General features: G+C 29.6%; 5 protein-coding genes across 11 annotated transcripts; 3 read left to right on the top strand and 2 right to left on the bottom strand.

The window, feature by feature from the left end:
* Nucleotides 1-134: 134 nt before the first annotated feature.
* Nucleotides 135-1,721, top strand: twf (twinfilin actin binding protein). Its single transcript, XM_070647460.1, has 4 exons — nt 135-294; nt 365-448; nt 511-686; nt 756-1,721. Exons 1-4 carry the CDS (start codon nt 270-272, stop codon nt 1,497-1,499), a joined length of 1,029 nt encoding a protein of 342 aa, XP_070503561.1. The 5' UTR covers nt 135-269; the 3' UTR covers nt 1,500-1,721.
* A 100-nt stretch (nt 1,722-1,821) lies between these two features.
* CkIIbeta (casein kinase II subunit beta) lies at nt 1,822-5,688 on the top strand. 2 transcript variants are annotated; one of them, XM_070647591.1, is made up of 4 exons: nt 1,822-1,926; nt 2,326-2,889; nt 2,965-3,064; nt 3,141-5,687. In XM_070647591.1, exons 2-3 carry the CDS (start codon nt 2,330-2,332, stop codon nt 3,050-3,052), a joined length of 648 nt encoding a protein of 215 aa, XP_070503692.1. In that variant the 5' UTR covers nt 1,822-1,926; nt 2,326-2,329; the 3' UTR covers nt 3,053-3,064; nt 3,141-5,687. The 2 variants fall into 2 exon arrangements, with proteins under 2 accessions (XP_070503692.1, XP_070503693.1); XM_070647592.1 differs by lacking the exon at nt 1,822-1,926 and adding an exon at nt 2,017-2,119 and having other exon boundaries at nt 3,141-5,688.
* Nucleotides 2,929-10,444, bottom strand: pwn (calcium-binding EGF-like domain-containing protein pawn). Of its 3 annotated transcripts, XM_070647590.1 has the most exons (11): nt 9,134-9,426; nt 8,330-8,837; nt 7,318-7,932; nt 6,472-7,263; nt 5,940-6,410; nt 5,708-5,871; nt 5,295-5,644; nt 5,067-5,228; nt 4,906-5,010; nt 4,518-4,838; nt 2,929-4,461 (listed from the first exon to the last, which is right to left on the bottom strand). In XM_070647590.1, the coding sequence occupies exons 2-11, from the start codon at nt 8,397-8,399 to the stop codon at nt 4,203-4,205; spliced, it is 3,309 nt and encodes a 1,102-aa protein (XP_070503691.1). In that variant the 5' UTR covers nt 8,400-8,837; nt 9,134-9,426; the 3' UTR covers nt 2,929-4,202. The 3 variants fall into 3 exon arrangements, with proteins under 3 accessions (XP_070503691.1, XP_070503689.1, XP_070503690.1); XM_070647588.1 differs by having other exon boundaries at nt 6,472-7,932; XM_070647589.1 differs by lacking the exons at nt 8,330-8,837; nt 9,134-9,426 and adding an exon at nt 10,351-10,444 and having other exon boundaries at nt 6,472-7,932.
* Rab6 (RAS oncogene family member Rab6) lies at nt 10,441-13,218 on the bottom strand. 2 transcript variants are annotated; one of them, XM_070647594.1, is made up of 7 exons: nt 12,741-13,218; nt 12,325-12,383; nt 12,138-12,209; nt 11,966-12,053; nt 11,689-11,894; nt 11,558-11,624; nt 10,441-10,830 (listed from the first exon to the last, which is right to left on the bottom strand). In XM_070647594.1, the coding sequence occupies exons 1-7, from the start codon at nt 12,811-12,813 to the stop codon at nt 10,757-10,759; spliced, it is 639 nt and encodes a 212-aa protein (XP_070503695.1). In that variant the 5' UTR covers nt 12,814-13,218; the 3' UTR covers nt 10,441-10,756. The 2 variants fall into 2 exon arrangements, with proteins under 2 accessions (XP_070503695.1, XP_070503696.1); XM_070647595.1 differs by lacking the exon at nt 10,441-10,830 and adding an exon at nt 11,216-11,446 and having other exon boundaries at nt 12,741-13,211.
* Nucleotides 13,219-13,357: 139 nt separating this feature from the next.
* Sin3A (SIN3 transcription regulator family member A) lies at nt 13,358-25,372 on the top strand. Of its 3 annotated transcripts, none has more exons than XM_070647586.1 (11): nt 13,358-13,518; nt 16,700-17,281; nt 17,414-18,130; nt 18,256-19,803; nt 19,873-20,101; nt 20,699-21,012; nt 21,378-21,707; nt 21,778-21,984; nt 22,063-22,290; nt 24,247-24,708; nt 24,774-25,372. In XM_070647586.1, exons 2-11 carry the CDS (start codon nt 16,838-16,840, stop codon nt 25,026-25,028), a joined length of 4,734 nt encoding a protein of 1,577 aa, XP_070503687.1. In that variant the 5' UTR covers nt 13,358-13,518; nt 16,700-16,837; the 3' UTR covers nt 25,029-25,372. The 3 variants fall into 3 exon arrangements, with proteins under 3 accessions (XP_070503687.1, XP_070503688.1, XP_070503686.1); XM_070647587.1 differs by lacking the exon at nt 13,358-13,518 and adding an exon at nt 15,275-15,547 and having other exon boundaries at nt 20,714-21,012; XM_070647585.1 differs by lacking the exon at nt 13,358-13,518 and adding an exon at nt 15,275-15,547.
* The last annotated feature ends 217 nt before the right edge of the window (nt 25,373-25,589 follow it).

The following is a 25,589-nucleotide window of genomic DNA, read 5'->3' as shown; positions in this document are numbered from 1 at the left end:
TTTACTGCTATGCTGGAAACATTTTTTGTTGGTCAATGGACAGACTATTCGCAATTGTATATTATATTTATATTTATTGTTTCTAGTTTTACTAGAGCAATATAAAATTTCAGGCAGTTTTTTTTTAGAAAAGGCTAGTCAGCCTATTTGTAGGGGGCAAATCATTAAGTTATCTTTAAAATAATAATCATCAAAAAATTTTCTGTAAAAAGATCTCTCCTGGTTTATCATCAAAAATTTAAATTAAACTATATTTTATAGAAGTTATAATGTCACATAAAACGGGAATCAAGTGTAAGGAATTAATTGATAATGGAGCAAAGAAAAGAGTAATAAAAAAATGGCACTATTTTGTCTATTTTAGCTAATAATGAATTATTAAACTTTTTTGCAAAATGCAAGAAAAAGAGTAGTAAATACAGACTTGTCAAAGTATCAATTATAAATGGTAAGTTATTAGCAATATAATTTTGTACGAAATATTGAACATACAAACTATTATTTATGTAGAGGAACTAGCACTTGGATGTTACAAGGAAATAGGAAAAAAAGATTGGGAAAGTGATTTCGATAAATGCATTAGCAGTGTAATTGAAGATAATGTTCCTTGCTACATACTTTACCGACTTGATGAAATTAACAAAGCCGTTGATAGCTATTATTGGATGCTGATATCATGGATTCCGGTAAGTATTTATAGCACTTAACATGAAACACTTATGACTCATACATTATATTATGTCTGGAAAAAATAGGATACTGCAACTATTCGTGAAAAGATGATTTACGCAAGTACAAAAAGTACACTCAAGCAAGAATTTAATACAGGCAATTTGAAAGAAGAATATCACTCGACAAATTTAGAGGAAATGACTCTTGATGGCTATAAAAAGAACAAAGTATTTCAGCAAGCATCCACACCACTAACTCAACGTGAGCAAGAAATTAATGAGATGCGCCGAACAGAAGTCAAAACAAATATCGGAATTGACTCACGTCACCAAACAATGAGTGGCTTAAATTGTCCAATCAGTGAAGCATCTCAACAAGCAATTAGAGATATTCAGCGTGGTTCCTACAATTATTTGCAATTTGAAATTGATCTCGATCAGGAAGAAATTAATATTACGAAAGCTGAGATTATTGAAGTCACCAATTTATCATCAATGATGCCAACAAATCATGCCAGATTTCATATATTTTTATTTAAGCACTATTATGAAGGTGATTACCAGGAGAGTTTTGTTTTTATCTACAGCATGGCTGCCAATTGCTCAGTTAAGGAACGTATGATGTATTCATCATGTAAAGCTCCATTTTTAGATAAGATTCACAATCTTGGAATAAATTTTACAAAAAAATTGGAAGTTGACGATCCATCAGAAGTGACTGAAGAGAATTTACTAAGTGAATTATATCCCAAGAAAACTCTTCATCGACAGCAATTTGCCAAACCAGCACCACCATCTAGATCCGGTCCCAGACGTATCATCAAGTAAATCATCAATACATGAAATATTGCCACAAATCATAATCAAATATCCTACCTATTATACACATATATTTATTTCAAGCATTGATTTGTAGAGGATTTTTTTTATCATTTTTGACAGCATTTTCATATTTTTTATAAAATTATTATTATATATATATTTGAAAATGCTTTTAATCACATATAATAATTATTCAGAAAATAATAAATTTATTGAAAATAATATAAAGTTTATTAATTAATAAATTTATTTAAAAGTTTCTCAAGTTATGTGGGTAAGAAAAAAATAACGGTCATTTTGAATTTTAAAAAAATCGAATACATTTAGAAAGTAATCAGAGTGTGTTTAGAAATATTCAGATTACAGTTTTCATATTTTAAAATATTATTAATTATAGAGTGGCTTCTTTGAATACAAAAGGAGGTATCAAAAGGTAAAAGTTAATTTTATTAACTATACACGTGATAGTTCAGATCCAAATTGAATTGAAAGTTTTATTTAAGAAAAAAAATTAAATCCAAAATTTTCTCTCCATTTTCACGGAAAATACATGTTTTAATAGGGAAAGCTTTTAATAGCGCATTAAATTGTTAAAATTATATCATTTTGGAAACTAAATATTAAAGGTAAAGGACTCTATAATGTTCTTCATATTACGATTTGATTTAAGACTTCCAGTCTTAATTATTATTCATTATACTTTCTTTCAAACATACATTCGCCATGACTTTTTCATTTTTTTTTGTTGCTTGATTTTTATATATAGTGAGATTAATGTTGGTTAATAAATTTATAAATTAATTTTCATTTTCTCTCATCTCTTTTTATACAGAAAAATGAGTAGTTCTGAAGAAGTATCCTGGATTTCTTGGTTCTGTGGACTGCGTGGGAATGAATTCTTCTGTGAAGTTGATGAGGATTACATTCAGGATAAATTTAACTTGACTGGACTCAATGAGCAAGTTCCCAATTACCGACAAGCTTTAGATATGATTTTAGATTTGGAGCCTGATGAGGATGAGATTGATGTGAATCCAAATCAATCGGATTTAATTGAGCAAGCTGCTGAAATGTTATATGGACTAATTCATGCTCGCTATATTTTAACTAATCGCGGAATCGCGCAAATGATTGAAAAATATCAAAGCGGAGATTTTGGACATTGTCCCCGTGTTTATTGTGAAAGTCAGCCAATGCTCCCTTTAGGTCTCTCAGACGTTCCCGGAGAAGCTATGGTCAAATCTTATTGTCCGAAATGTATTGATGTTTACACTCCAAAATCTTCTCGTCATCATCATACTGATGGTGCATACTTCGGCACAGGATTTCCTCATATGCTTTTCATGGTACATCCCGAATATAGACCTAAAAGACCAGCTAATCAATTTGTTCCAAGGTTAGTACTCTTCATATTAATATTCTTTTAATTAATCAGTTTTAGTTATATTCTTGTTCTTCTTTATTTCATTAGATTGTATGGTTTTAAGATACATAATTTGGCTTATCAAATACAATTACAAGCTGCTGCGCAATTTAAGCAGCCTCGAACAACAAATTAGCAATCTGAGAAGGTTTGTATTTATTGTTATTATTATTTCATTAATGTGTTGGCATCATTCACTCAATTTTGTTACTCTCTCTTTTTAGCGACATAGCGATCGGCTTGTATGAATACAATAGAAAAGGGAAATCGCTAATTAAACATTTTAAATAAAGTCGTTCAAAATTTAATAAATCACAAGCCATTACATCTCACTCAGTCTCTAAAACCAACAGCTAAATTCTGCATTCGTGTATATTTAGTATTTGAAAAATGAAATGAAAAAAAAAATGTTAAATTTTAAAAAAGATAATATGAATAATACTTTATTGACTGGCGAACATAATTCTTTTTGACGATAAATAAATGAAATTAGTAAGTAGAAAACTCAAAATTCGCCATTCATAAAACAAACAAAAAAAAACATAAAATGAAAGAAACTTAGAAAAAAGATTTCAATGAGGTTTTCTTAATTACGCATATATAATATAAAAAAATATAATTCAATAAATGTGTTTAATCAATAATGAATACCGAAAAAATAAAATCTCTTGAAAGAAAAATGAAAAAAAAATCGAAGGATTTTATATGTAACTACAGGCATTCAAAAAGTTTATTCAGATACAATTTGCAAGTGGAAAAGTGGAAAAATGACGTGTTAAAATAATGAGTGAAATTTTCACATAAAAATCTGAGTATTAAACCATTTTTGTTAAATATTTACACAAAAAAAAATAATAATTAGGTATGTGTAAGGAAGTATCGAAATACGAAAAAATCAAATCAAATTATTTGATAACCAGCAGTTTATGTCAACGGAAAAGTACTTCTTTTCATTCTTTCTATTCAACTCTTTGGCATTTTGTGAATATTCGTAAAGAAATGAGAAAAGTGTCAATTTAATAATGTAAGCAAGCCAGAGAAGATTTTTCCATTCGTTATTGAATATATATCAGTCTTGTTTGATTTTAAATAAAGTTGATGTTTTATAAAAAAAAAAATAAAATAAAAAATAGGAAAGAGTAGAAGATAAGTTCCTTATAACTAAGATTTGCTTTCTCTTTTGCTTCATATTATTATTACTATAATGTAAAGGTAAAAACAATTTTTAAAGACCAAAAAATCAAATAAAAATTCGAATCAAATAATTTGATTTAATTTAACGTTTTTCACTTATAATACGTCGTTGAGGGCGGCCTTGCACTATAAGTACTTAATGGTATTTGATTTGAAGAGGAATTTTGGCCTCCATAGACTTGTTCGGGCGAATAATCTACATCATAATAAATAGCACTCGTTACAGAAGCTGCTCGACTTTTTGGGCGTGGAACTTGAAAACTCCTTCCCAAAAGATCTGTTCGATCCTCTTCTTCACTAGAACTGGAGTTCTCAAAATTTCTTAATCCACTTGGACGATTAATTCCCAACCTGTTTAATTAAAATTCAATAAGAATATGTATTGATAATCAGAAATAATTACAAACCTAGGAAGAGGAACTGGTGGGGGAGGTAAAGTTCCATTATGATGATTATTATGAGGTAAAGTCATTCCACCCATCATTCCACTTAAATTTGGATATCCAGAATAAATCGTTGGAAGTGTTCTCGACGGCTCTGCTCCATAATGATTGCTTTGTGCCATTACGTCAGCAATTTGAGCCCATCTCATTCTATCTTCTAGGGTCATCTGATAAGGCACAGTTCCCATAATTGGAGCTTTGACTTGTGCATTTCCCATATATCCTCCTAATCCAAATAGTGGACTTCCTATCATTGCATTTTTATGCTCGCGTTGCCATTTTCGACTAGAACATAATTAAAACAAATTAATTTTCATCATAGCTACATGCATAAATTATATAATTAATCTACCTCCACATTACTAAGCAAATTAATGTAAGAATAATAATGAAAATAGCTGCAACAGAGGCACCAATAGATACAAATAATATTTCTCCGTCTATTTCACATGCAGAGCTGAAAATAAAATAATATTTTTTTTATATCGGCTAAATTAAGGAAAACTACCTTACCCATAATAAAATCCTGTACAGGTACAAGCCTGAGCTCCATGTGAATCAAAACTACAAGTGCCGCGATTATTACAATATGATGAATCGCATGACATACATTCACGTCCCATTCTTTGCGGATTATCAATATATGGATCTTTCAAACCGCTGTTGCACTGACAACTATCCAAATAACATGGAATGTAATGAATTTAAAAGGAATTTAAATCAATTGAAGTGTATATTTACGTATAACTTCCCCAAGTATTTGTACAAGATGCTTCCATATGACAGTCGTTTAAATCATCAAATTCGCATTCATTAAGATCGACCACAGCCGAAACTGAGCCTGGTGCACTATCTACAAACAATGCTGAATTTCCGATATTATTATTTCTTCTATGGATCACACCAAGTAAATGTCGTTGAATATCGTTTTTTATTGCAGGCCTTATAGTTTCTGCATTCTCTTCAATCATCAATGTTAAATTTACAAAAACTCCAGCAAGTCCTTTTGAAGCATCGCCTTGAAAAATGTTATTGACTGTTGCTTCCATAAATTCATCCGAAAACGGTGTCATACTCATTGCGGAATCAACCTGTTAATTATTTTGTATTTTGTAAGATTTTAAGAAAGCATAATAAAGGCAATAGTTACTTACAGCACGTAATGATTCATATTTTAAAGATCTGAATGGTTCAGAAGCTGAATCATTTAACGATGAGTCCCATACAATTTTACGGTCATGATATCGATCAACACGCATTGATACTACAACTGAAACAATTTTTCTACATATATCACGATGTTTTCGTCTTGCATAACCTGTTACGATGACAGAAAAAAAAGTATTACAAACCATTGTCTAATGTGCTTTCAAACATGGTATGTACCTTGTTTGCAACTACAACTTGAAACTCCATTATCGTTCATACATTTCTCATTCTGAGCTTTATCGCAAGTCGAGTCATCTCCAACAATGCATGTGTCAATTCTAACAGGTGGTAATTGAGGAGGTACTTTTGGTTTAAGTACTAAACGATTTTGTTTTTGTTGATACGAATGTTGTTGCGGTTTTCTAGTGATTGTTTCTGTTTCAGCTACGGCTACATATCCACTACCAGTGACTCCACTTGGAGGTTGATAGACATTAGTTGGTCTAATTTGATTTTCTTTTACTACTTTTGTGGACTCAATCGTTGTTGGTTGATCGGTAGATTCACCAAAAAGATTTATATACGTCCTTTTTCCATCAATAGATACAAACCCTTGATCACCTGAAGGACTCAATATAATATCAGTACCTTCGTACACATTGTATGGTTTTATATTGATTGTCTGATGTGACCCCATATTTGATTCACCTGAAAATTAATTTTTTTAAATTAAAATATTTTATAAAGTTATATTATTCTCTATGCTAACCAAATTGAACGGCAGATAAAGTAACATCAAATATTTCACCATAACCGGGAGGAAGTGCTGCTGGTACTGGAATTCTTGGCCTTTGATTATGATGATGATGGTTGACTTTTTGAGCAGGATTAAATTCAGGATCATCCAGAACGACTCCTGGACGTGGGATATACTGAGTTTGATATGTATTTGGCGGAGGATTCGAAGGCGTTGAATGTATCACACTTTCATGATTATCTTTTGTAGATAATAAAGAAGTAGTCGTTGATGTTTCGATAAGTGTAGGTGTGAATGTTACCGGTATTTGCGGTAAAATTTCATTAGTAGATGGTTCTAATTCAAAAGACGAGCTGGTTTTGTTCATATCATTATCTCCTAATGTGGAAAATATGTCATTTGACTGGTCTACCGTGTTGACTTCAGAAGTTGATTCAATGATCGTAATAACTGTTGATGAAATATTTTCATTTGAAATAGTACTGCTAATTTCTTTATCTTCGACTATAGTTGACGGAGGCAATGTATCTTCTTCGATTGCCGTTCCTACATCATCATCATCATCGTCATAATTGTTTTCGTCCACAATGGGTTTCTCTTTATTTGAAATAGGCGAAAGATGGGAATTGTTTGATTGATTTTCTGAAACAAAGTGTGTCGGAATATGATGATGAGTATATTGAGGAGGAGGTCGTCGACTGATTGGTGGTTTGGTTCGTTTCCAAGGTGGTCGATTTTGAGATATGAATCCAGGACGATAGTTTTGTTGCATTGAAGGTACAATTTGTTCAGGAATTGGAACGGCTGTCAAAAATGGTCGCATTAAAGGAGGTTCCGGAAAAGATTGTTGTGGTTTACCATTATTTGACTCTTGTATATCATTTCCGGGCACTTGCGCTTCAGCAATTCTTGGCGGACCTCTATTATTAATTCGATTTGATGGTGGTCGTCGAGTTCCTTGATTATTTGTATGAACATTAACATTACCATTCAATAATTTTACTATTCCAGAAATTATTCCTTGAATATCATTATTTTGCCTAGCTACTGACAACTCATTAGAGTTGACATTCTTCATCGGCAAAACAGTATCCATCTCCTGTATTAGGGGTCGTGAGGATGATCTTGCTCGACGACCCCCTTTCACTAAAAAATTACCTTCATCAGTAATTTCGTGATTCGTTGACTTTTCGTTCTCATTTTTATTAAATGTTAATGTCGGTCTAATAGTTTCATGATATCTACCCGAAGATTCTACTTCAATATTATTAGATTCGATTTCATTAATTTCTCTAATTGTGCTTTCTTCTTCGTTCAAAATAAGCATAGAGGGAGATATTTTCATGGTCTCATCATCAAAAGAAATTATGTTTTTAATAGTTTCTGAAGGCTGAATATTATGTTCAAATTGTTCATCATCATTCACTATTGACTTTGGTGAAATTTGCGAAACTGAGTTTTGACACAAAATTACTGTAAAATAATTACAAGAATCGTATTGATTACATGTAAGCATAATTAGTTATTCCTTCAAAAATAGCAAACCCGGATTTTCACTGAAAGCTTTAAATTTCTTACATAACACATAGGACATAAGTAAGAAAAAAATTGCAAAATACTTTGCGGATATTAGTGTTGACAAATAGAGTATTTTGTGTTTTTTCCACAATATTATTGTTGAGTCAGAGAAAAAAGAAAGCGTGCAACGCACATACAAATGAAAAAAAAAAATCGAACATGCTCATATGTTTCTTCTTCAGTAAATATGGTTTTTAGTACCGTTAAAATTTTAAAAAATGTTGAGATAGACTAAGTTTCAAGCTTGCTAGTTTTGATATTTGATTCACTTACATAAAATAAAATTACTCACCAGAGAAGCAAGTCAACTCAAGAAAAAAGAGTGACAATGCAATCCAATTTAAAATTTTATTATGATTCATGCTTTCCTTTTATTATTTTTGTTGTATTTTTTTTTTTTTTTGTATCTATTAGACAAAATAATGTTCACCACGTAATAACTTTCTTGACTTAATATAAACTTTTGTTGCATTTATGATATAGTAAAGTTCTTTTTGAGTACAGACGAAAAAAAATTAAACATCTATGAAATTACTTTCTCTTATTCTTTTCACATGAACTTCTCATCAAATGAAGAAATATTCAAATTTTCATTACATTTTGTCTTCACCAGTCATTTTCTTTAATTCACATTACTTTCAATAAAATATTTCATTAATTAGGGACAACCGTAGAAATGTTTAACTTAAAACACACTTTTTCTTCGGAATCCGAGTTCTATTTTTTAAAAGGTATTTTCTTACGCTGACCTATTTCTTTTCTCCTTTCGTTATCTTTCACATGTATACTAGTGATTCCTCCTATTCATGTGTTGAATCCACGTATGTAAGTATAAAATTATTTTATATTAAATTTTCTCACAATTTATGGCACAATTATGAACATATTATAACTCTATGAACTATTTTTTCTTTTTTATAAAAGAAATTAATGAAAATATCTTCCAAAATCCATCCTTTGAATTATTTTTTGGACCATCCTTGTGGTATTATTAATTTTTTTAAAAATATTTTACACTAGCAAGCGACTTTGTGCAACTGTTCAGAAAAATTTCTCGATTCGATTAAAGAGAAAGAATAGAAAGAAAAGAAATCACTATTAATTTTAGGTAGTGTTGGTATTTCTTGTTCGCTCATTAAAGTCGTTCGTTTGGCTGTTTTTGTATTGACTGGCAACACATCTTGTTGATTCTCGCGCATTGAAAGCTCTTGAGTGCTAAAATTCATTATATTCAAATTTCGTCGCTGTATTCATGTGATTATTGTGCAATTTTATGTAAATTTAATTTAAATGCATATCATCAAGCTTATACTGCTGCAAAATAACTTATTTAATTATCAGTAGCATGAAAATGCATTAATTATATTCTAAAAATTGTTTTAACTTCTATAAATGTGTCTAACTTCAAAATAAAAGTTATTCTCAAAAACTCACCACAATTCAGCAAATTCAGCCGAAATTTGAAAAAATTATCCAAAAACCGGTTGAAAATCTAAGAAGTGAATTAATAAAGAGCTAAATTTTTAAGTTTCAAATATTATTATAACATATAAGCTACATGTGTATTAAAAGTATACCGCATGTACATACTTCTTTAAAAGAATGTGTAACAGTCTAATTAGAACAAAACGTAAAGGATGTAAAAGAAAAAATAGAATCTATGATGAAGAGTACACATACGTAAATTTTTGTGAATGGAAGAAACAGTAAACAGTTCTATATTCAGTCTCACACATACATATTTAATTTTCATTCACAAGACGAATCTGTCTGCAAGGTGCATTTATAAAAGTTCCAAAAACATTTATAAGGTTTTCGAGCACTCAAAAAATTGAATGCTAAAACTGCTAAGCTTTTCCAGGTCAAAGCTTGAAATTAAATTTTGATGAACATGCATAACTGTATTAGCTTTCGTATATTGATGAATTAAAACTATAGCAAACGAAAAATATATTTTTAATGAATCAACATAATTTTAATTATGGCAGAAGAAAGCATTTTATTACTTGCAAAAATGTAGTTGTTTTATGATACAAAAAGTATAAAATCGGCGCATGTTTTATATTTTATATTAAATTGACAAATTTAATGTTACAAAATAAATAAAATCTTGATCAAATAAACATCCCTTCACTATGATTGCGTACTAAATTCATGCCTCCAGTTTTCTCATATACAAATTTGTTAGGTAGGTATTTATGATTAAACTACTCATCATATAATTAATATTATTATTATTATTATTTTAGAGAAAACATGAAGCGTACGGAAAATATTTAATAATAATTGAATACTTAGGAAAATCATATGTACCATTTATATGAATACAGCATATTTTGGTCATTCATACATTCATTTGAATATGAATAAAAATTTAAAACTCTAAAATCTTCTCAATATCCTCGATATCTCATCCATTTTCAGTAAAAAACAATTTCGTTAATATTCTATAATATATAATAAAGTTGTATTCAGTTTGTATTGGAATGAACAAACATTGAAGAAAGCAAATGCTGGGGTAACAAGATGAAGTTAGTGATTCTTGTCTATGTCATCACTAGATAGTTAGTTATCGCTTGAATTGCCATTACATTTTCAAAATGATAATATTCCTCCTTCATTCTTCATCCTTTTCAAATGAATTAAAATTTAGTAAAAGCCATCATGAAAGCTTTTGATCCACTTTGGAATATTATATTAGAATTAATGCATTTTTTTCTTAACACATGCATCCTCCTTCTGAATCTTGATTCTGATCGTTCGTTGAGGTTTGCTGGGTTTGTAAGTCTACGGCTGAAAATGACATAAATAATTTAAGGTATCATCAGAGGCAATCGTCAAAAGACATGGACACTGAATTTATAAACTAAAAATAAATGCATAGTACAGCAAATATATTGATATCCTTTTATACAACTATAATCTCTCTAGGAGCATAAAAAATTTATGTTCAGGTGATGAGGATACATATTAATATGTATGAAAGGATATGGATATATATTGACACAAAACTTTAAAATGTTTTCTTTTTTTTCTTTTTGGAAGCAATTGAGTGTAGTTAAGTGTAAAAAATCGATTTAATAGCATTTAGTAGCAAAAATAAGACATAAGTAACAAAACGCATAAGGAAAGTAAAATAAATAAATTTATATAATTCAATAATATATTAAAAAATAAATTAATGCAAATAATGCTAAGTTTTATATAAAAATAACATTTTATGGTTCAGAATTACACAATTCTCTTAATTAATTAATTATATCAACTCATAGAAGAAAAAGATAAAGCATAATAATACGATTAATTTCTAATAATTATTCGTAAGTAAAACATTTTTTTTAGCATGCACATCCTCCTTCGGCGTCTCCACTCAATTCCTTGGGTGAGTCTTTGAGTACGACTTCTTGCACTTTTAATTAATAATTTCACAGAAAAAATCAAAATTAATAAAAATGAACAGATGACTATCGATAAAAATAAAGAAGAAAGAAGGTATGCAAAATGAAAATAAAGCTCTTACTGTCTTCTGGTGGTTTATTTTCTGAAGAATCCATTCCTGGCAAAGCAGCGGCTACACGTCTAAATAGCTAAAGATTTTAAATAAATATAATTTAAAAATATATCCAATAGACTATTACTCTTTGCACTTACTTGTTTAACATTATATCCTGCTTTAGCACTCGTTTCTATAAACATCACGTTAAGTTCCTTAGCTTTCCTCTCACCCTCTTCCGTTGAAACTTGTCTTTTATCAGATAAATCGGTTTTGTTTCCAACAAGCATAATAATAACATCACTTCCACGCTCTGTTCTTACATCATCAATCCATTTAGACGTCTGATGGAAAGAATTCGCATCTAGAATTTTCATACAAAATGTGTGTAGGTATATCAAATGAGATCATTGTAAATATAATTAGAAGGCTTACTTGTTATATCATATACAACGACTGCAACAGTCGAATCTCGAATGTAAGAAGGAATGAGACTCCTAAATCTCTCCTGACCAGCAGTATCCTATGATTAATAAAAAAAAAAGATCATGTCAATGTTATTATCATCACCTACGCATGCATGTCTAAAACTATTGAATATGCCTACCCATAGTTGCAGTCTAACAGTTCTATCCTCTAAATACATTGTTTTCGAAAGAAAATCTATACCTATCGTTGCCTAAAAAGAGTAAGTAAAGAGATATATGTATATGTATATATGAGTCACAAATTGTTTTATTGATTTTTAAATAAAAAAAAATAAATTTTATATGATGAATGAAAAATAAACATACCTGATAAGTGTTATCGAAGCTATCATACATAAACCTTGTAATTAAGCTTGTTTTACCAACTTTGCAATTATTAACATGCAATGAAAAAATTAGCCAAAATTAATATTAAGTTTACTCTGACAGCTCAATTATCCAACGGAATCAATAGAAAATTCAAGTACATTAAGAGCTTAAAAATTTATATAGGGCATACATCACAACAAAGAATGGACTTAATTTTTTCTTTCACACACTCCATTTTGCTTCTAGACTGTTTTCGTCATCACTTCAGTTAATTCCATTTTACTGCTATTTTTTTCACTTAATAATTTATTAGAGTTGTACAAGTTGACTTTTCTATTGAAAATCTCTTGAGTTGGACAATTTTTATGCTGTATATATTGCACTATAAGTAACATTTTACAATTTTTACATACCACTTTGTTCTCCTAAAAATACTAGCTTAAATTTTCGCAGAGGATTGCCGAAATTTTCCGATGATGATGACATATTTAAAAATGTTTAAATAATATGCTGTGTAATATAATTAACTTTAATTTTTAATTTTTTTCTATCTCTCCCTAAAAGATTCCTTAATAATGATTTTTTTTTCGATAATATCAAGTACTGAACGTACTCATAAAAAATTATGTACAGTGAACATTTTTCTTACTTCCACGCGAAAAACTCAATGTTTACCATTTCTTAAGTATGGTTTTATAAACTATTGTGAATTATTACTGCATTATTATACCTGCTATTTTATTTTACAATTTTATTTATGTTTTTTAAATCTTGTAGGAAACTTTTTAGAACTTGAGAAAGTTTTTAAACTTTAGAAAGTCTAAGGACTGCGTGGAAGTATTAAGCTAACCTTCAATTAAGATTTTTATTTACATTTTGCAGAGCATAATTTTATGCTACAAGAAATTTATTAAATTAAAATCATTCTAAAAGCATTAGTTTAACTAGAAACAATATAGTTGGTTTATTTAAAAATTTGCTTACGTTTAGTAAAGTTGTGCATTCAAAAATTGAGTACGTTTAGGAAAGTTCAGAAAGAAGTTTTGGAATCTATTATACATTCTTAAAGTGTAGTTTAATTAACAGAAAAAAACAATAAAAACGGAATCATTAAGTTATTGGGAAGACAGAAAGTGCTATTAACATAAAGTGATTGTGAATGTTTTCAAATTGAAGCAGAATTTGCAAATTGTAAGTGTTCAATTTATTTATACTTGTACTTATTAGGCCATCATATTTTTCTACAAGAAAATTAGGAAAACGAGTGAATAATAATGGAAAATTACTAAATTTGAGGCTTTTTTCAAGTCTCTGTGCTGAAATAATTGAAAAATTCAAAAGATTTGTTTGATAATTTTTTTCCAAGCTTTATTGTATTTTTATCATATTTTATGTCATTTAATGACTTTCTTACTTATAATACTATCAAGCAGTCATATGTTTTTGCTCAAATGAACTATGCAATCTCACTTTTTCACCATATATTTGACAAAGCTAACCTATATCTACGCTTTTTCCCATCTTTAGTCTCCATTATCATCTTAGACATTCATTCAATCATACATATACATACAAGACGCGATAAATGCTAAAATATTTTTCTTATGTCTTTCACTCAAATAAAATAGCATAAAACTTTTCATTATTTGACAATTAATGATTAGATAAATTATTTATTAAAAAGTCACATAAGCCTCCATGAAGAATTAAAGAGGAAAAAAAATAATAAGACAATAGAATTGAGTAGAAATCTCTAACTTACTATGTATAAGTGAATATATGTGGTTTAAAATTGGCGCGTTTAATGTACCTAGTTGATATTTCTTCCACACTCTTACAGAAGAGAAAAAAAAAATGAAATGAAAGAAAAGTGGGAAAGGAAACATATTTATTTTAACAGCACAAAGCTCATTATCAAAATAAAAAAAATGATGTTTTGTACCCTAATTACAGTTTACGTGATTTTCTAATAAATTTAATAATTTTTTCATGCTCATGTCTAGTACACATTTTTAAAAATTCATTCATTCAGACCTTTAAAGGCTTCATTTATATTTTGTTCTTTTATTTTATTATTTTATTCAATTCATAAGCCAAAAAACGTTAGTGTAATTCTTATTTTTTTATTTTTTTTTTTTCCTTTTCATTTTTTGTCTTTTAATGAACCTCACAATTTCACACAATCATGAGTACTACTCTAGTGAATAGAGTTTAATTTTTGAAGCAACATATCTCGAGACTTTGTGTATGAGTAATGAAAATTATAAGCAAGATGGTGAAAAAAAGTAGAAAAGTAGTAGACAGTATTACTCATATTATTACAAAATATAACTCTAATACGTACACAATGAATGGAAAAAAAGAGAGGAAAAAAAAGAATATTGATCATTCGTTCTTTTCAACTGTACTTATTGCTTGCTTGCTTTTAACTGCTATGGCAATCCAATTTTTCGTAGAGTAATAACATGAACTGAGAAATCAAATATGGCGTCACTTTTTTTCAAAACTTATTTTTTGTTTCAATTTTTATTCATTAATCTCTAATCACTGACTTTTATTGTGTCAAATTATTAAAGAATTAGCATAAATGATGCCTTTCAGTCAAGATTTATTTATAAATTTGCAAACTTTAAATAGAATTTTACAATTTTCACAAACTATTCTCTGCTTGTTTAGTCACATATATATAAAATTAGGCTTGCCACAACGGCTGGTAGAAAAAAAAAAACTTAATTCCTGAAACGCATATATCTCTCTGTGTATTTTATGTTGAGTGTATGTGTACCATATGATATAGACGTCGTAGAGTTCGTTAAAAATATACATACTATACAAATATGTTTCGGGGGAGCAGAGCAGTGAAAAAACCAAACGCTAACTCATACATTCTTAACAATTGACGTGTAATGCTTGAGAGTCTTTTTTTTTCTTCTCTTAATAAAAATAAAGTTAAAAAATGTTTCTAGTCTAGGGCAGAAGCAGTTTTCAAACGTTGGTCAATAAAGTGCAAATTTTACAAAAAATATATAAATTATTGAAAATAAGAGTGCATAATATTGTTAATTAACAATTAATGTCCAAGAATTACTAGAAATTGTGAAAGTTTAATGAAAATATGAGGACAAATTGTGATTATTTAAAAAATTAAGTAAAAAGATTATCAACTATATGATTCTATTAAAAACTGTTTAGAAGCGTGTATAGTTTTAAATAATTTAAGGTAAAAATGATTGCATTAGTGATAAAGCATAAGAAAAATAGTGATTTAAAAATTTCAAAAAATTGAGAAAACGCTTCTACTCCATATTTTCAAAAAGCAGCCGCATATATGAGCAGAGGCGAATGCTTGCTTGCTGACTTACTGATACATGTTTAAATACACTAGCATATGAAAAAAAATACAAGTATAAAAGACTCAATTTATTGCGCAAAATTTTTATTAGTTTTCTCATTTCTTTTCCGTTCATATTCACAAAACTTGTTTTTTCTCTGTACCTTGAATAATATTTTTTTTTTCATATATAAATATGTATTTACAAATTTCTTATATATTATATTTTTTTATGTATGGCACTTACGAAACAAAGAATTTCTGATAAAAGTGCTTGCGTTACCAAATTTTATACATCTCTCTTCCTTATACTTTTTTTGCATAAAAATTTATTTTTTCATTTTTTTTTCTTTAATTTATGAAACATGAAATGAAATTGCTTGAAAATATTATTTGAGTGAGTTTATGGTCACCTTTAGATGATAAAAATAGTATATATAGAACATATAATTGTGTTTTTTTCTTCTTGGTGCAACTCTCTCAATAGCGCAAGTTCACACAGGGATTTTTTTTTTTTGCTTCTTAGTTCGGAAAATGTTGAGTGTATGCTACAAATTCTACTAATACTAAAGTGTATATTTATGAATATACTTCTTCGATTTATATTAGTGTACTGATATATATTTTTACTTTTTTATTCATTTGAAAAAAGCTCAAAGAATTGAACAAAAAAAATTTTTTTGCTTTAAATATGTGCAAGTGCTGCTTACCGCCTTATGAAAAAAGAAAAAAATGTAAAAAAAATCTCCAATTTTTCACCGAAATTTCAACCATCTTTATTCCTGATTGAAAATAGTCTCTCATCATATGCAGCATTTCTCTTAAAATTTATTCTTAAAAGTTAAAGTTGAAACCAGTTTTGTTCATCTTTTTGTGTCTTTCTTCTTCTCATGTACTCCAAACGCATTCAAATTTTTATAAGACATACCTTCCACATAGATTTCTAAAAGTCAGTAGGGAAGCGCCTCAATTATTCTTTTTAAGAATTTTCATATAAACTAAAAAAAAACTTTGTGCTAATAATAAAATATCTTGTTTCAGCTGCAATAAGCATCAGATCCTGAATTAAAGCAACTTTCGTCTAGTGAATGAGCTAATATCGGAAATATTAGAAAATATTTCATATGATATTAAGCTTCCAAAAACACATCAACATCAAAACTATAATTGATAATAATAATGAAGAAAAGAGTGGATGAAATACAAAATTTTCATGGAACCGCTGCTGCTCGAAGTGGAGTTTCAAGCGGTGCAACTCGCATATTGACACCTCCGCAACATGGAGTTCAAATAAGTCCAAATACTGCACAAAGTCAATATCAAATCCTAAACATTAGGGAACCGACTCAAAGTATACAGTATACATACACGTCGGCTATAAACTCTTCAAACATTCAGAAAAACAATATATCACAACAACAGCCATCACAGAATCCAACTGTTCATACTGTAAGCGCAGGTAGCGTTAATATTACAAGTACTGTTCGTTCAAAGCCGACAACTTCGGGGAATATAACGCCGACACTTACTAGTCCGACATCTACAGCCGCAAATCCCGCTCAAAATGTCGGGCAAAATTTCCCCAGATTAAAGGTCGAGGATGCTTTGAGTTATTTGGATCAAGTAAGTTTGAAGTTCAAAAAAAAAAATATGTACTAAAAAAATTCTTTTACTGTGTTAGTAAAAAGATCCAGAATTAGTTTAACCTAAAACAAATAAAAATATTAAATTATGCTTTTCTCTGTTTAATTAAAGGTGAAATACAAATTTGGAAATCAACCGCAGGTCTATAATGATTTCCTCGATATCATGAAAGAGTTTAAATCTCAGAGTATTGACACGCCAGGAGTTATTCAGCGTGTTTCAAATTTATTTAAAGGTCACCCAGAGCTCATTGTTGGATTTAATACTTTTTTGCCTCCTGGTTATAAAATAGAAGTGCAAGCAAACGATCAAGGATTTGCTTATCAAGTATCTGTATCAGTTCCTTCGCCATCGTCCACTGGTAATACAACAATTCAAACGCAGCATTCTCCCCAGACAAAATTTATTCAAAGCACAGGACATATAATTCAACAGCCACCAGTAAATTTAATTACGACCCATTCTCAAAGCATACATATTCAACCGTCTTCACAGCAGCAACAGCAACAATCTCAGCAAGAACAAAGATCAGCAGTACAACAAAATCATTTGTCGACAATTAGTACAATGTCTCAAAATTTTTCACGTGCTGAGCGCACAGAACGGCAATTGCCCGCGACAAGCTCGACTAATATTCAATCGAATACGCAGCCATCGACAACCACGACAACGACACCAACTCCTCCGCAATCAAATGCCCAGCCTCAGCCTGCTGCAGCACCAGCTTGTAATGAATCTTCTGGATTACATAGGATTCAGCCGATATTTCAAAACGATAATCAACCTGTTCAATTCAATCAAGCTATTGTCTACGTTAATAAAATTAAGGTGAGTCTAACCTAAGAATTTGTCACCTCTTTCCTTGCTTGTTTACATTCCTTCCATGCTTCATATAAGTGTGTTTAAATGTTTAAAAATACATTAAAATAATAATTATATCGTTTATTTTATAGTGTCGCTTCCAAGAACAGCCTGAAAAGTATAAACATTTCTTGAGGATACTGCACAAGTATCAGAACGAGCAACGAAGAAAAGATAATTCGGGCAAAGGAGGATCGCCGTTAACTGAAACTGAGGTTTTCAAGCAAGTTGCTCATTTGTTTGATAATCAAGAAGATCTTTTGAGAGAATTTGGACAATTTCTTCCGGACGCATCACCAACAACTACACCGAATGTATTAATCAACAAAACACCGTCATCGTTCAGTGAATCAAGTGATAAATTGAATAGTTCAACTTTAGGTGCTCAAAATTCGAACATAAAGCAAATCGGAAATAATATTTCTCGTAATAACATCATAAATACGATAGAAATGTTTCAAGGAAACAATAATGATAAAGATTTTCATCTTGGATCATTTGGCAATTTGGCGCGTGAGAAGGATGCAAATAGGAATCACATGAATACAAGCAATCAGAAATATGGAAGCATTAATAGCTCAGTGTCTGGGTTAAAACGATCCCCAGGATCGGCAGGCATACAAATAAATCATTTAAATCGTTCTCATGATCGTGGAGAACCGCCAATTAAGCGACATAAACCTGTTTTTAGAGATGTTTCTTATGCTGATGCTTCACGTTCTGGTACATTGCAAGATTATGCATTTTTCGATAAAGTAAGGGAAGCTCTGAAATCATCAGATGTTTATGACAATTTCCTACGTTGTCTAACGCTGTTTAATCAAGAAATTGTTAGCAAATCAGAATTGATGACCCTAATAACGCCATTTTTAAGCAAGGAACCTGAATTATTGAAACGATTCCAAGAATTTTTAAAATTCTCAGCTGCACCAGAGCCTATTCCTTTATCAGTGGCGCAACGTCAAGAGCATCGTACACAAACGGATACGGCTGCAGAGATTGATGTGACACAATGTAAGCGATTGGGAACGAGTTATTGTGCACTTCCAAAAACGAGTGAGGCAAAGAAATGTAGTGGAAGAACACCTTTATGTCGTGAAGTTTTGAACGATACTTGGGTTTCATTCCCATCATGGTCAGAGGATTCTACATTTAATACATCACGAAAAACACAATATGAAGAATTCATTTATCGTTGCGAAGATGAACGCTTCGAATTAGATGTTGTTATCGAAACGAATAGTTCAACAATTCGCGTCCTTGAAGGTGTTCAGAAGAAAATGTCCAAAATGTCAGCCGATGAGCTTGGGCGATTTAAACTTGACGACTCGTTGGGAGGAACTTCTCAAACAATTCATCAACGCGCTCTTCGAAGAATTTATGGAGACAAAGCCCCCGATATAATTGAAGGATTGAAAAAGAATCCTAATGTTGCTGTGCCTGTTGTCCTCAGACGATTGAAAGCTAAAGAAGAAGAATGGCGAGAGGCTCAAAAAGGATTTAATCAACAATGGCGAGAGCAAAACGAAAAATACTATTTAAAATCACTGGATCATCAAGGCATTAATTTTAAACATGCCGACACCAAGGCTTTACGGTCAAAAAGTCTAATGAATCAAATAGAGACTGCTTACGAAGAGGTATATATTCTTTATCACTTTTTTTTAAATGACAGTTCACAACAGTTCATATGTTTTATTTGTTTACAGCGAAATGAAGGAAACAATGGAGAGGCACTTCCTGGTCCACACTTAATATTACACTATAAAGACAAGTCTATTCTTGACGATGCTGCAAATTTGCTCATCCATCACGTCAAAAGACAGACTGGGATACAAAAACTTGAAAAAGCTAGAATAAAACACATTTTGCGGCAATTTGTTCCTGAATTATTTTTCGCTCCCCGACAGCCCTTGAGTGACGATGAAAAAGAAGACGGTAAGTAAACAAAGATTTCATCATTTTTATTATTTTTTTTTTTCCTTTTTTTTAATCTTTGCTTATATTGACTATAACAATTGCAAATATGTATGGCGTATTTGACTAATCTATGTTCATTAATTTCAATGCTTATTTAGATGCTAGACTTTTTATATAAAAAAATCAGCATTAACATCATCACTAATAATAATATAACGTCAAACTCCACGACAAAAGTCCAATCAGTATTCACTCTAGTCAAAAAATAAAGCTTGTTGATTCTCACGAAAATAGCTCAAATTCGAAATTTAATTTATGTTTCTAAATTTTCTCTCAATTCATCGATGGAAGTTAGAAAAAAGAATAGACAGTAAATTTTAAGATAGATGCATACATATTAGCAATATGTTAATTAGTAATTAATAGTTTTGTGGACATTTTTCTAACAAATGCTGTTTTTATTATTGTTTCTTCCTGACACATATTCCAACTCCTTGAAAAATCATTGGCTTTGAATTCATTTGGAATACAACAATGTGAATGACGCTACGTGTGTGTTTTCTGCTCGCTCTATACACTATACTATTCTAAAAAAAACGAAAAAATGCATTATAGTATTCCCATTTTCAGTTGATGATAATAGCAAAGAAGGTAATGATGGAAAATCGAATGCCAAGAATACAAATAATTTCGTCCATATTGAGAAAAGTAACGGAAACGGAAGCAAAACAAATTGTACAGATGGATCCGCAGAACAAAACAATAAAGATTGTCTCAATTCAAATTATTGTGATCGAGTACTAGAAGCTGGTGATGACATCAAAGTGGAAATAAAAACGGATCCAGATGCACCTCCATCATTATCATCAAGCGTTCAACCTGCTTTTGGAAGCGAATTGCTGCCGTTACACGCCAATTCAAAACATCCGGTTAGTACAATTATTTTTAAATAAATAAATAAACCAATCCACGAAAATGCTGCACATTTTTCTATCCATACATGTTAATATTTTGATATTTACATGGACTTTAACTAGTTTAAGAACCTCATTTAAGCCATACATGTGCTGCTTGTGCATTTACGTTTATGAAAAATATGAATGAGTTTGTAAATTTTGAGGAACTTTTGTAATATGCTAGATGAGCATTTTTTAGCTACCTATGCAAAAAAATATTGACTGCATATTAAGAACTACTCATTATTCATTCATGCATTCATTCTTAAATAGAATTTCGAACATAAAAGACCATTTTAATTAATCAATTGTGTTGTGAATTTAATTATTTTTTATAGGACGAAGCGTATACACTGTTCTTTTCGAATAGCAATTGGTATTATTTCCTACGATTACATGCTATTTTGTGCGATAGACTGAGAACAATGTATGAAAGAACACAAATTTTGGCTTCAGAGGAAGAAAAACATAAGACAAACCGACGAGAAAGTGTAGCAATTGCATTAAGGCTCAAGCCTCAAAATGAATTCGAAATTCCTGACTATTATCCTGCATTTTTGGACATGCTAAAGAGTCTCTTAGACGGAAACATGGATGCATCTACTTATGAAGATAAATTAAGAGACATGTACGGAATTCATGCATACATCGCATTTACTTTGGATAGGGTATGTTATTATTTTTATATTTAAATAATTACTTGATATTAATTTAGTGGTTTTCTGTGTAATAATTTAGGTTGTGTCGAATGCTGTGAGACAGCTACAGTTTTGTGTAACAGAACGCAATGCTCTCGAATGTTTTGAAATATATCAAATGGAGAGTAAAAATAACGCCACTGGAGGACTTTGTTCGACTGCATATAAAAGAGCATCTGCAGAATTGGCTTATCAACGTAGAGTTGAGTCAAGTTTACAAGAGGAAACATACTTCAAAGTATTCATCGTAAGTGAAATTGTTAATCTACAATAATTCTAATCATTTATTTTTTTCTTCTTAATTCCTTTCATAACAAAAAAACAGTACAAGATTGAATGTCGAGTGACAATTGAAATGCTTGAGAACGATTCAGAGGACACATCTGCAAATAATTTTGAGCAAGGACAGAGCACTAGCAAATACATCGAACGATATACAAATCCATCATTAGGAGGTGACAATGCTAGATCGAGTAGCAGAAATAATTCTATAAATGGCACTTCTTTTGGGATTTCATTAGAAGTCAAAACTGAAAAAAACGATCACGATTTGGTGAGTGAAAAATAAAAAGTACACAATTAATGTTGAAAAGCATTTTTTTTTTCAAAAATTCGTGAATGTAAATAGTTACGTATAATAAACAGTTTTAAGAATCGAAAAACACAGTAAGCATTAAAAGCCAAAGTAAACACATTGAGCAATACTTTTCTTTTAGTTCTCATATGTAAAAAAAAAAACACGAGTGAATTAAAAAATTTGAGTAAAACTTTTTAAAAATTCCCTTTATTACGATTTTATCGAGGTTTTCCACTTCAACCGTTTAATAAATAAATTTACTCAAATTGTCTCTTGTCTATCAATAAATTGATGCTCAATTTACTTAATTGATCAAAATTACATTTCGATTTGATTAAAAGAATATTTGATTGATAACGTACCAAGATCATAAATTTAAAGCAAACCACATAATTTTTCAAGATTACTTTCGATATCATTAATACATATTTTGCACACAAAGTAGTTTTAGCGCCAATTTTGTTAAAGCTTACTAAACAATTTGTTTCAGAAGTGACATTCGATTTATTTTTTACAAAAATATATTTAACAAATGCATGGAACAAATTGAACAAAATAATACCTTTAATTTTACATTAATATATGACATAACTCTCGGAAGAATCGCTTTAAAAAACCAATTTGATTATTTTCAAAAATGCAGTAATATTGCAAATTTTAATGGAATTTTACAAAAAATTATCTAAATCAAAATTTGGCTGAAAACCTAACTCAAATTGTATGGAATGTGAAAAAAAATCCAACGATATTGAAAGTTAATTTATTTTAAATCGGATCAAAGTTTGATCACAGCAAATTTTTAAAATCATAATACACCGTTCTGAAGTTTTCCAATTTTTTTCTTTGTGTTAGTGATTACAGGAAAATTTCATATTTATTTGCTCTACTCCGCTTGATATACTCACATATTACACATTCTTGAATTACGTAAGCGCATCAATTTTGTTATAATGCGCTAAGATATAATTTACACGCGGATACGTGCTCTGCAAAAATGTAACTTTCGGAAATATTTTTGTATGGATGTAATCCATTTTTATCAAACAAATAATTTGTTCATTTTACTTTATTTAAAGTGAACTTCCGAAGTTTTTTATGTTTTCTATCAAAAAACATTCTAATTTTTATTCTCATAACATAATTAGGGTACAGGAGCAGTATTATTATGTATTAAAAAAAATTAGATAAAACAATCAAAAAATGATAAAAATATGACAAGACATGTTTTTTGTACAAAAGTAGCTTAGAATCTAAGATTCAAATGTAATTATTCTATGAAAAAGTAATGTAAAAAATATTTTTTTGATGAAGCAATAAACTTTTGTTGAATCATTTGAATTTGCTAAATCCGCTTTAAAATTAATATATATATTATATATACATATAAACATATCTATTTAAATGCTTTGACTAATTGAATATAACTTAAAATTGATTGATCCTCAATTAATACAGGAGAGAAAGGAATTCATAACGAAAAAGGAAAGGCATATAATTTTAGCCAAAGATGGTAAATGTAGTTTTTTTTGTAAATATTTCTGTACTTTTGCACCTTTTTCATTTATTAATTATACTTTATTTTTCGTTTTATATCTGTGGTTTGTGCCTTAATTTTGTATCTTTAATTATTTTTAATTCATATGAGATATTATGAAAAGACAAAGTTAGACGAAAGTAATGAGTCTTTAGTTTTATGATCTGGTACAGTGTCTTTCAACTAAATTCAATTTAAAAATTATATATATATGAGTAATATAAAAATTCCGAAATGGATATACTTTTTCAAGTTTTTTTTTTTCATTTACGATATAATTTCTGTCTGTATCTGTTTATTCTCGTATTATTATTATCATCATTATTATTTTGTTTTTCAATTATTTTTATTATAATATTTTATTGTTTACTTATATTTTAAACTCAAACATTTTTCAGGAATCCTCGTTTAGAAAACCGCTATTTTTAAAGCGCAACGTAAGGCAGTTCAATAAGAAGTTGTCGGCAATAAGTGAAAATGAAAATGGTGACAGTAAAAACATTGCGTATTCTTCAACGATTACATCATCAAGTTCATCTGTCGTTCAAATAACATCCACGTCAAATGAATCCTCAACTACAACCGTTACTTCGTCTCTTGCTACATCATCGTCAAGCATATTAACTACATCATCATCGTCGGTTCCACCTCCATTGATTGTATCAAAAGTACAAGAAACATTTGGAAATAATAATAGAGTGGCTGAAAGAATAGGACAATCTAATGCATTTAAAGAATTTTTCATTGACGATCAAGAGCAAGTAAAATTCAATTATCAAACCTACAAGACAGTTTTCTGTAACACAACAAATAAAGGGTACATCCTTTATAGATACAATTCACTCAAGAGGTCTAAACAGGTATGCTAAAACAGTGCATAATATTATCTATTTTGTTGAAACTAATTTATGTTTTTTTTATTTAGACTCATCCAAATATTACGAAGTCAATGGACCAGAAATTTAATGCGTATTTACAAAAATGGCTATCCAAAAACAGTAGTGAGCTACAGAGACTTACAATAACCGATTGGCTCTTGGGAAGGAATCAAAGTAACTTCCTGCCGTGCAAAACAATTGTTAAAAAGGATAACAATATACTAGAGACACCTTATTGCACTTATAACCGCTATAAAGTCGAACATTCTTCGAATATTAATGAGAACCTAATAACGAAATAAGTATCATTGCTTTCAAATCATGCATTATATATATTTAACTATCATTCATCATAATGAACAATGATTTTCAAGTACAAAAATTATCTAATTTCAAAACAACACAACTCAAATCGTGTGATTTCTCACATAAATCATTTTAACATGTAAAAAATAAAGCGTAAAATAAGGAAGATGAAAAAAATAATAGGATATTTAATGAAAATAAGGATTATTATTGACTATACCGTAAAGAAATAAATAACTAGCTCTGAAAATTTCAATAATCAATGTTGATATGCTCATAAAAGCATCAAGTTTTCTTCATGTAATATAAACTAATATAAGAAAAATCCTTTATTATTATGTAGAAACTCATTAATTAAGAATAAAACGTTTATATTATAAAACTTCCTAAACTTTGACTGTAAATATTACTTTACTATCTTTTTATAATTCTCTCAAATTAATTAAATAAATTTGTAGATTCAAAAGAAACATTCGTGTATAATTAATATTACTGCATTAGTCTAAACATATTGTGCAAATCATGTTTTGTTAGCCTTTTAACTGTCTTTAATTTTT

This window comes from Chironomus tepperi, unplaced genomic scaffold (genome assembly GCF_022539635.2).
Source record: "Chironomus tepperi strain 1889 unplaced genomic scaffold, CSIRO-AGI_Ctep_v1 contig_376, whole genome shotgun sequence".
In the NCBI taxonomy this organism is placed as follows: domain Eukaryota; kingdom Metazoa; phylum Arthropoda; class Insecta; order Diptera; family Chironomidae; genus Chironomus; species Chironomus tepperi.
Note: the sequence above shows the minus strand (reverse complement) of the source record. Positions and strands in the feature narration are given on the sequence as shown.

Bases quoted from the DNA above. Each gene is read 5' to 3' on its own strand.
- pwn (XM_070647588.1), bottom strand. From the start codon at position 8,399: ATGAATCATAATAAAATTTTAAATTGGATTGCATTGTCACTCTTTTTT. The intron at 5,645-5,707 runs GTAAGTAACTAT...AATAATTAACAG, and splicing joins AATATGAATCATTACGTGCT to GTTGATTCCGCAATGAGTAT. The intron at 4,462-4,517 runs GTTTGTAATTAT...TTAATTAAACAG, and splicing joins CCACCAGTTCCTCTTCCTAG to GTTGGGAATTAATCGTCCAA.
- Sin3A (XM_070647586.1), top strand. From the start codon at position 16,838: ATGAAGAAAAGAGTGGATGAAATACAAAATTTTCATGGAACCGCTGCT. The intron at 17,282-17,413 runs GTAAGTTTGAAG...GTTTAATTAAAG, and splicing joins CTTTGAGTTATTTGGATCAA to GTGAAATACAAATTTGGAAA. The intron at 24,709-24,773 runs GTATGCTAAAAC...TTTTTTATTTAG, and splicing joins CACTCAAGAGGTCTAAACAG to ACTCATCCAAATATTACGAA.
- CkIIbeta (XM_070647592.1), top strand. From the start codon at position 2,330: ATGAGTAGTTCTGAAGAAGTATCCTGGATTTCTTGGTTCTGTGGACTG. The intron at 2,890-2,964 runs GTTAGTACTCTT...TTATTTCATTAG, and splicing joins GCTAATCAATTTGTTCCAAG to ATTGTATGGTTTTAAGATAC.
- twf (XM_070647460.1), top strand. From the start codon at position 270: ATGTCACATAAAACGGGAATCAAGT. The intron at 449-510 runs GTAAGTTATTAG...TTATTTATGTAG, and splicing joins CAAAGTATCAATTATAAATG to AGGAACTAGCACTTGGATGT. The intron at 687-755 runs GTAAGTATTTAT...TGGAAAAAATAG, and splicing joins TGCTGATATCATGGATTCCG to GATACTGCAACTATTCGTGA.
- Rab6 (XM_070647594.1), bottom strand. From the start codon at position 12,813: ATGTCATCATCATCGGAAAATTTCGGCAATCCTCTGCGAAAATTTAAG. The intron at 11,895-11,965 runs GTAAGCCTTCTA...TGAAAATTCTAG, and splicing joins CGTTGTATATGATATAACAA to ATGCGAATTCTTTCCATCAG. The intron at 11,625-11,688 runs GTAAGTGCAAAG...TAAAATCTTTAG, and splicing joins CAGGATATAATGTTAAACAA to CTATTTAGACGTGTAGCCGC.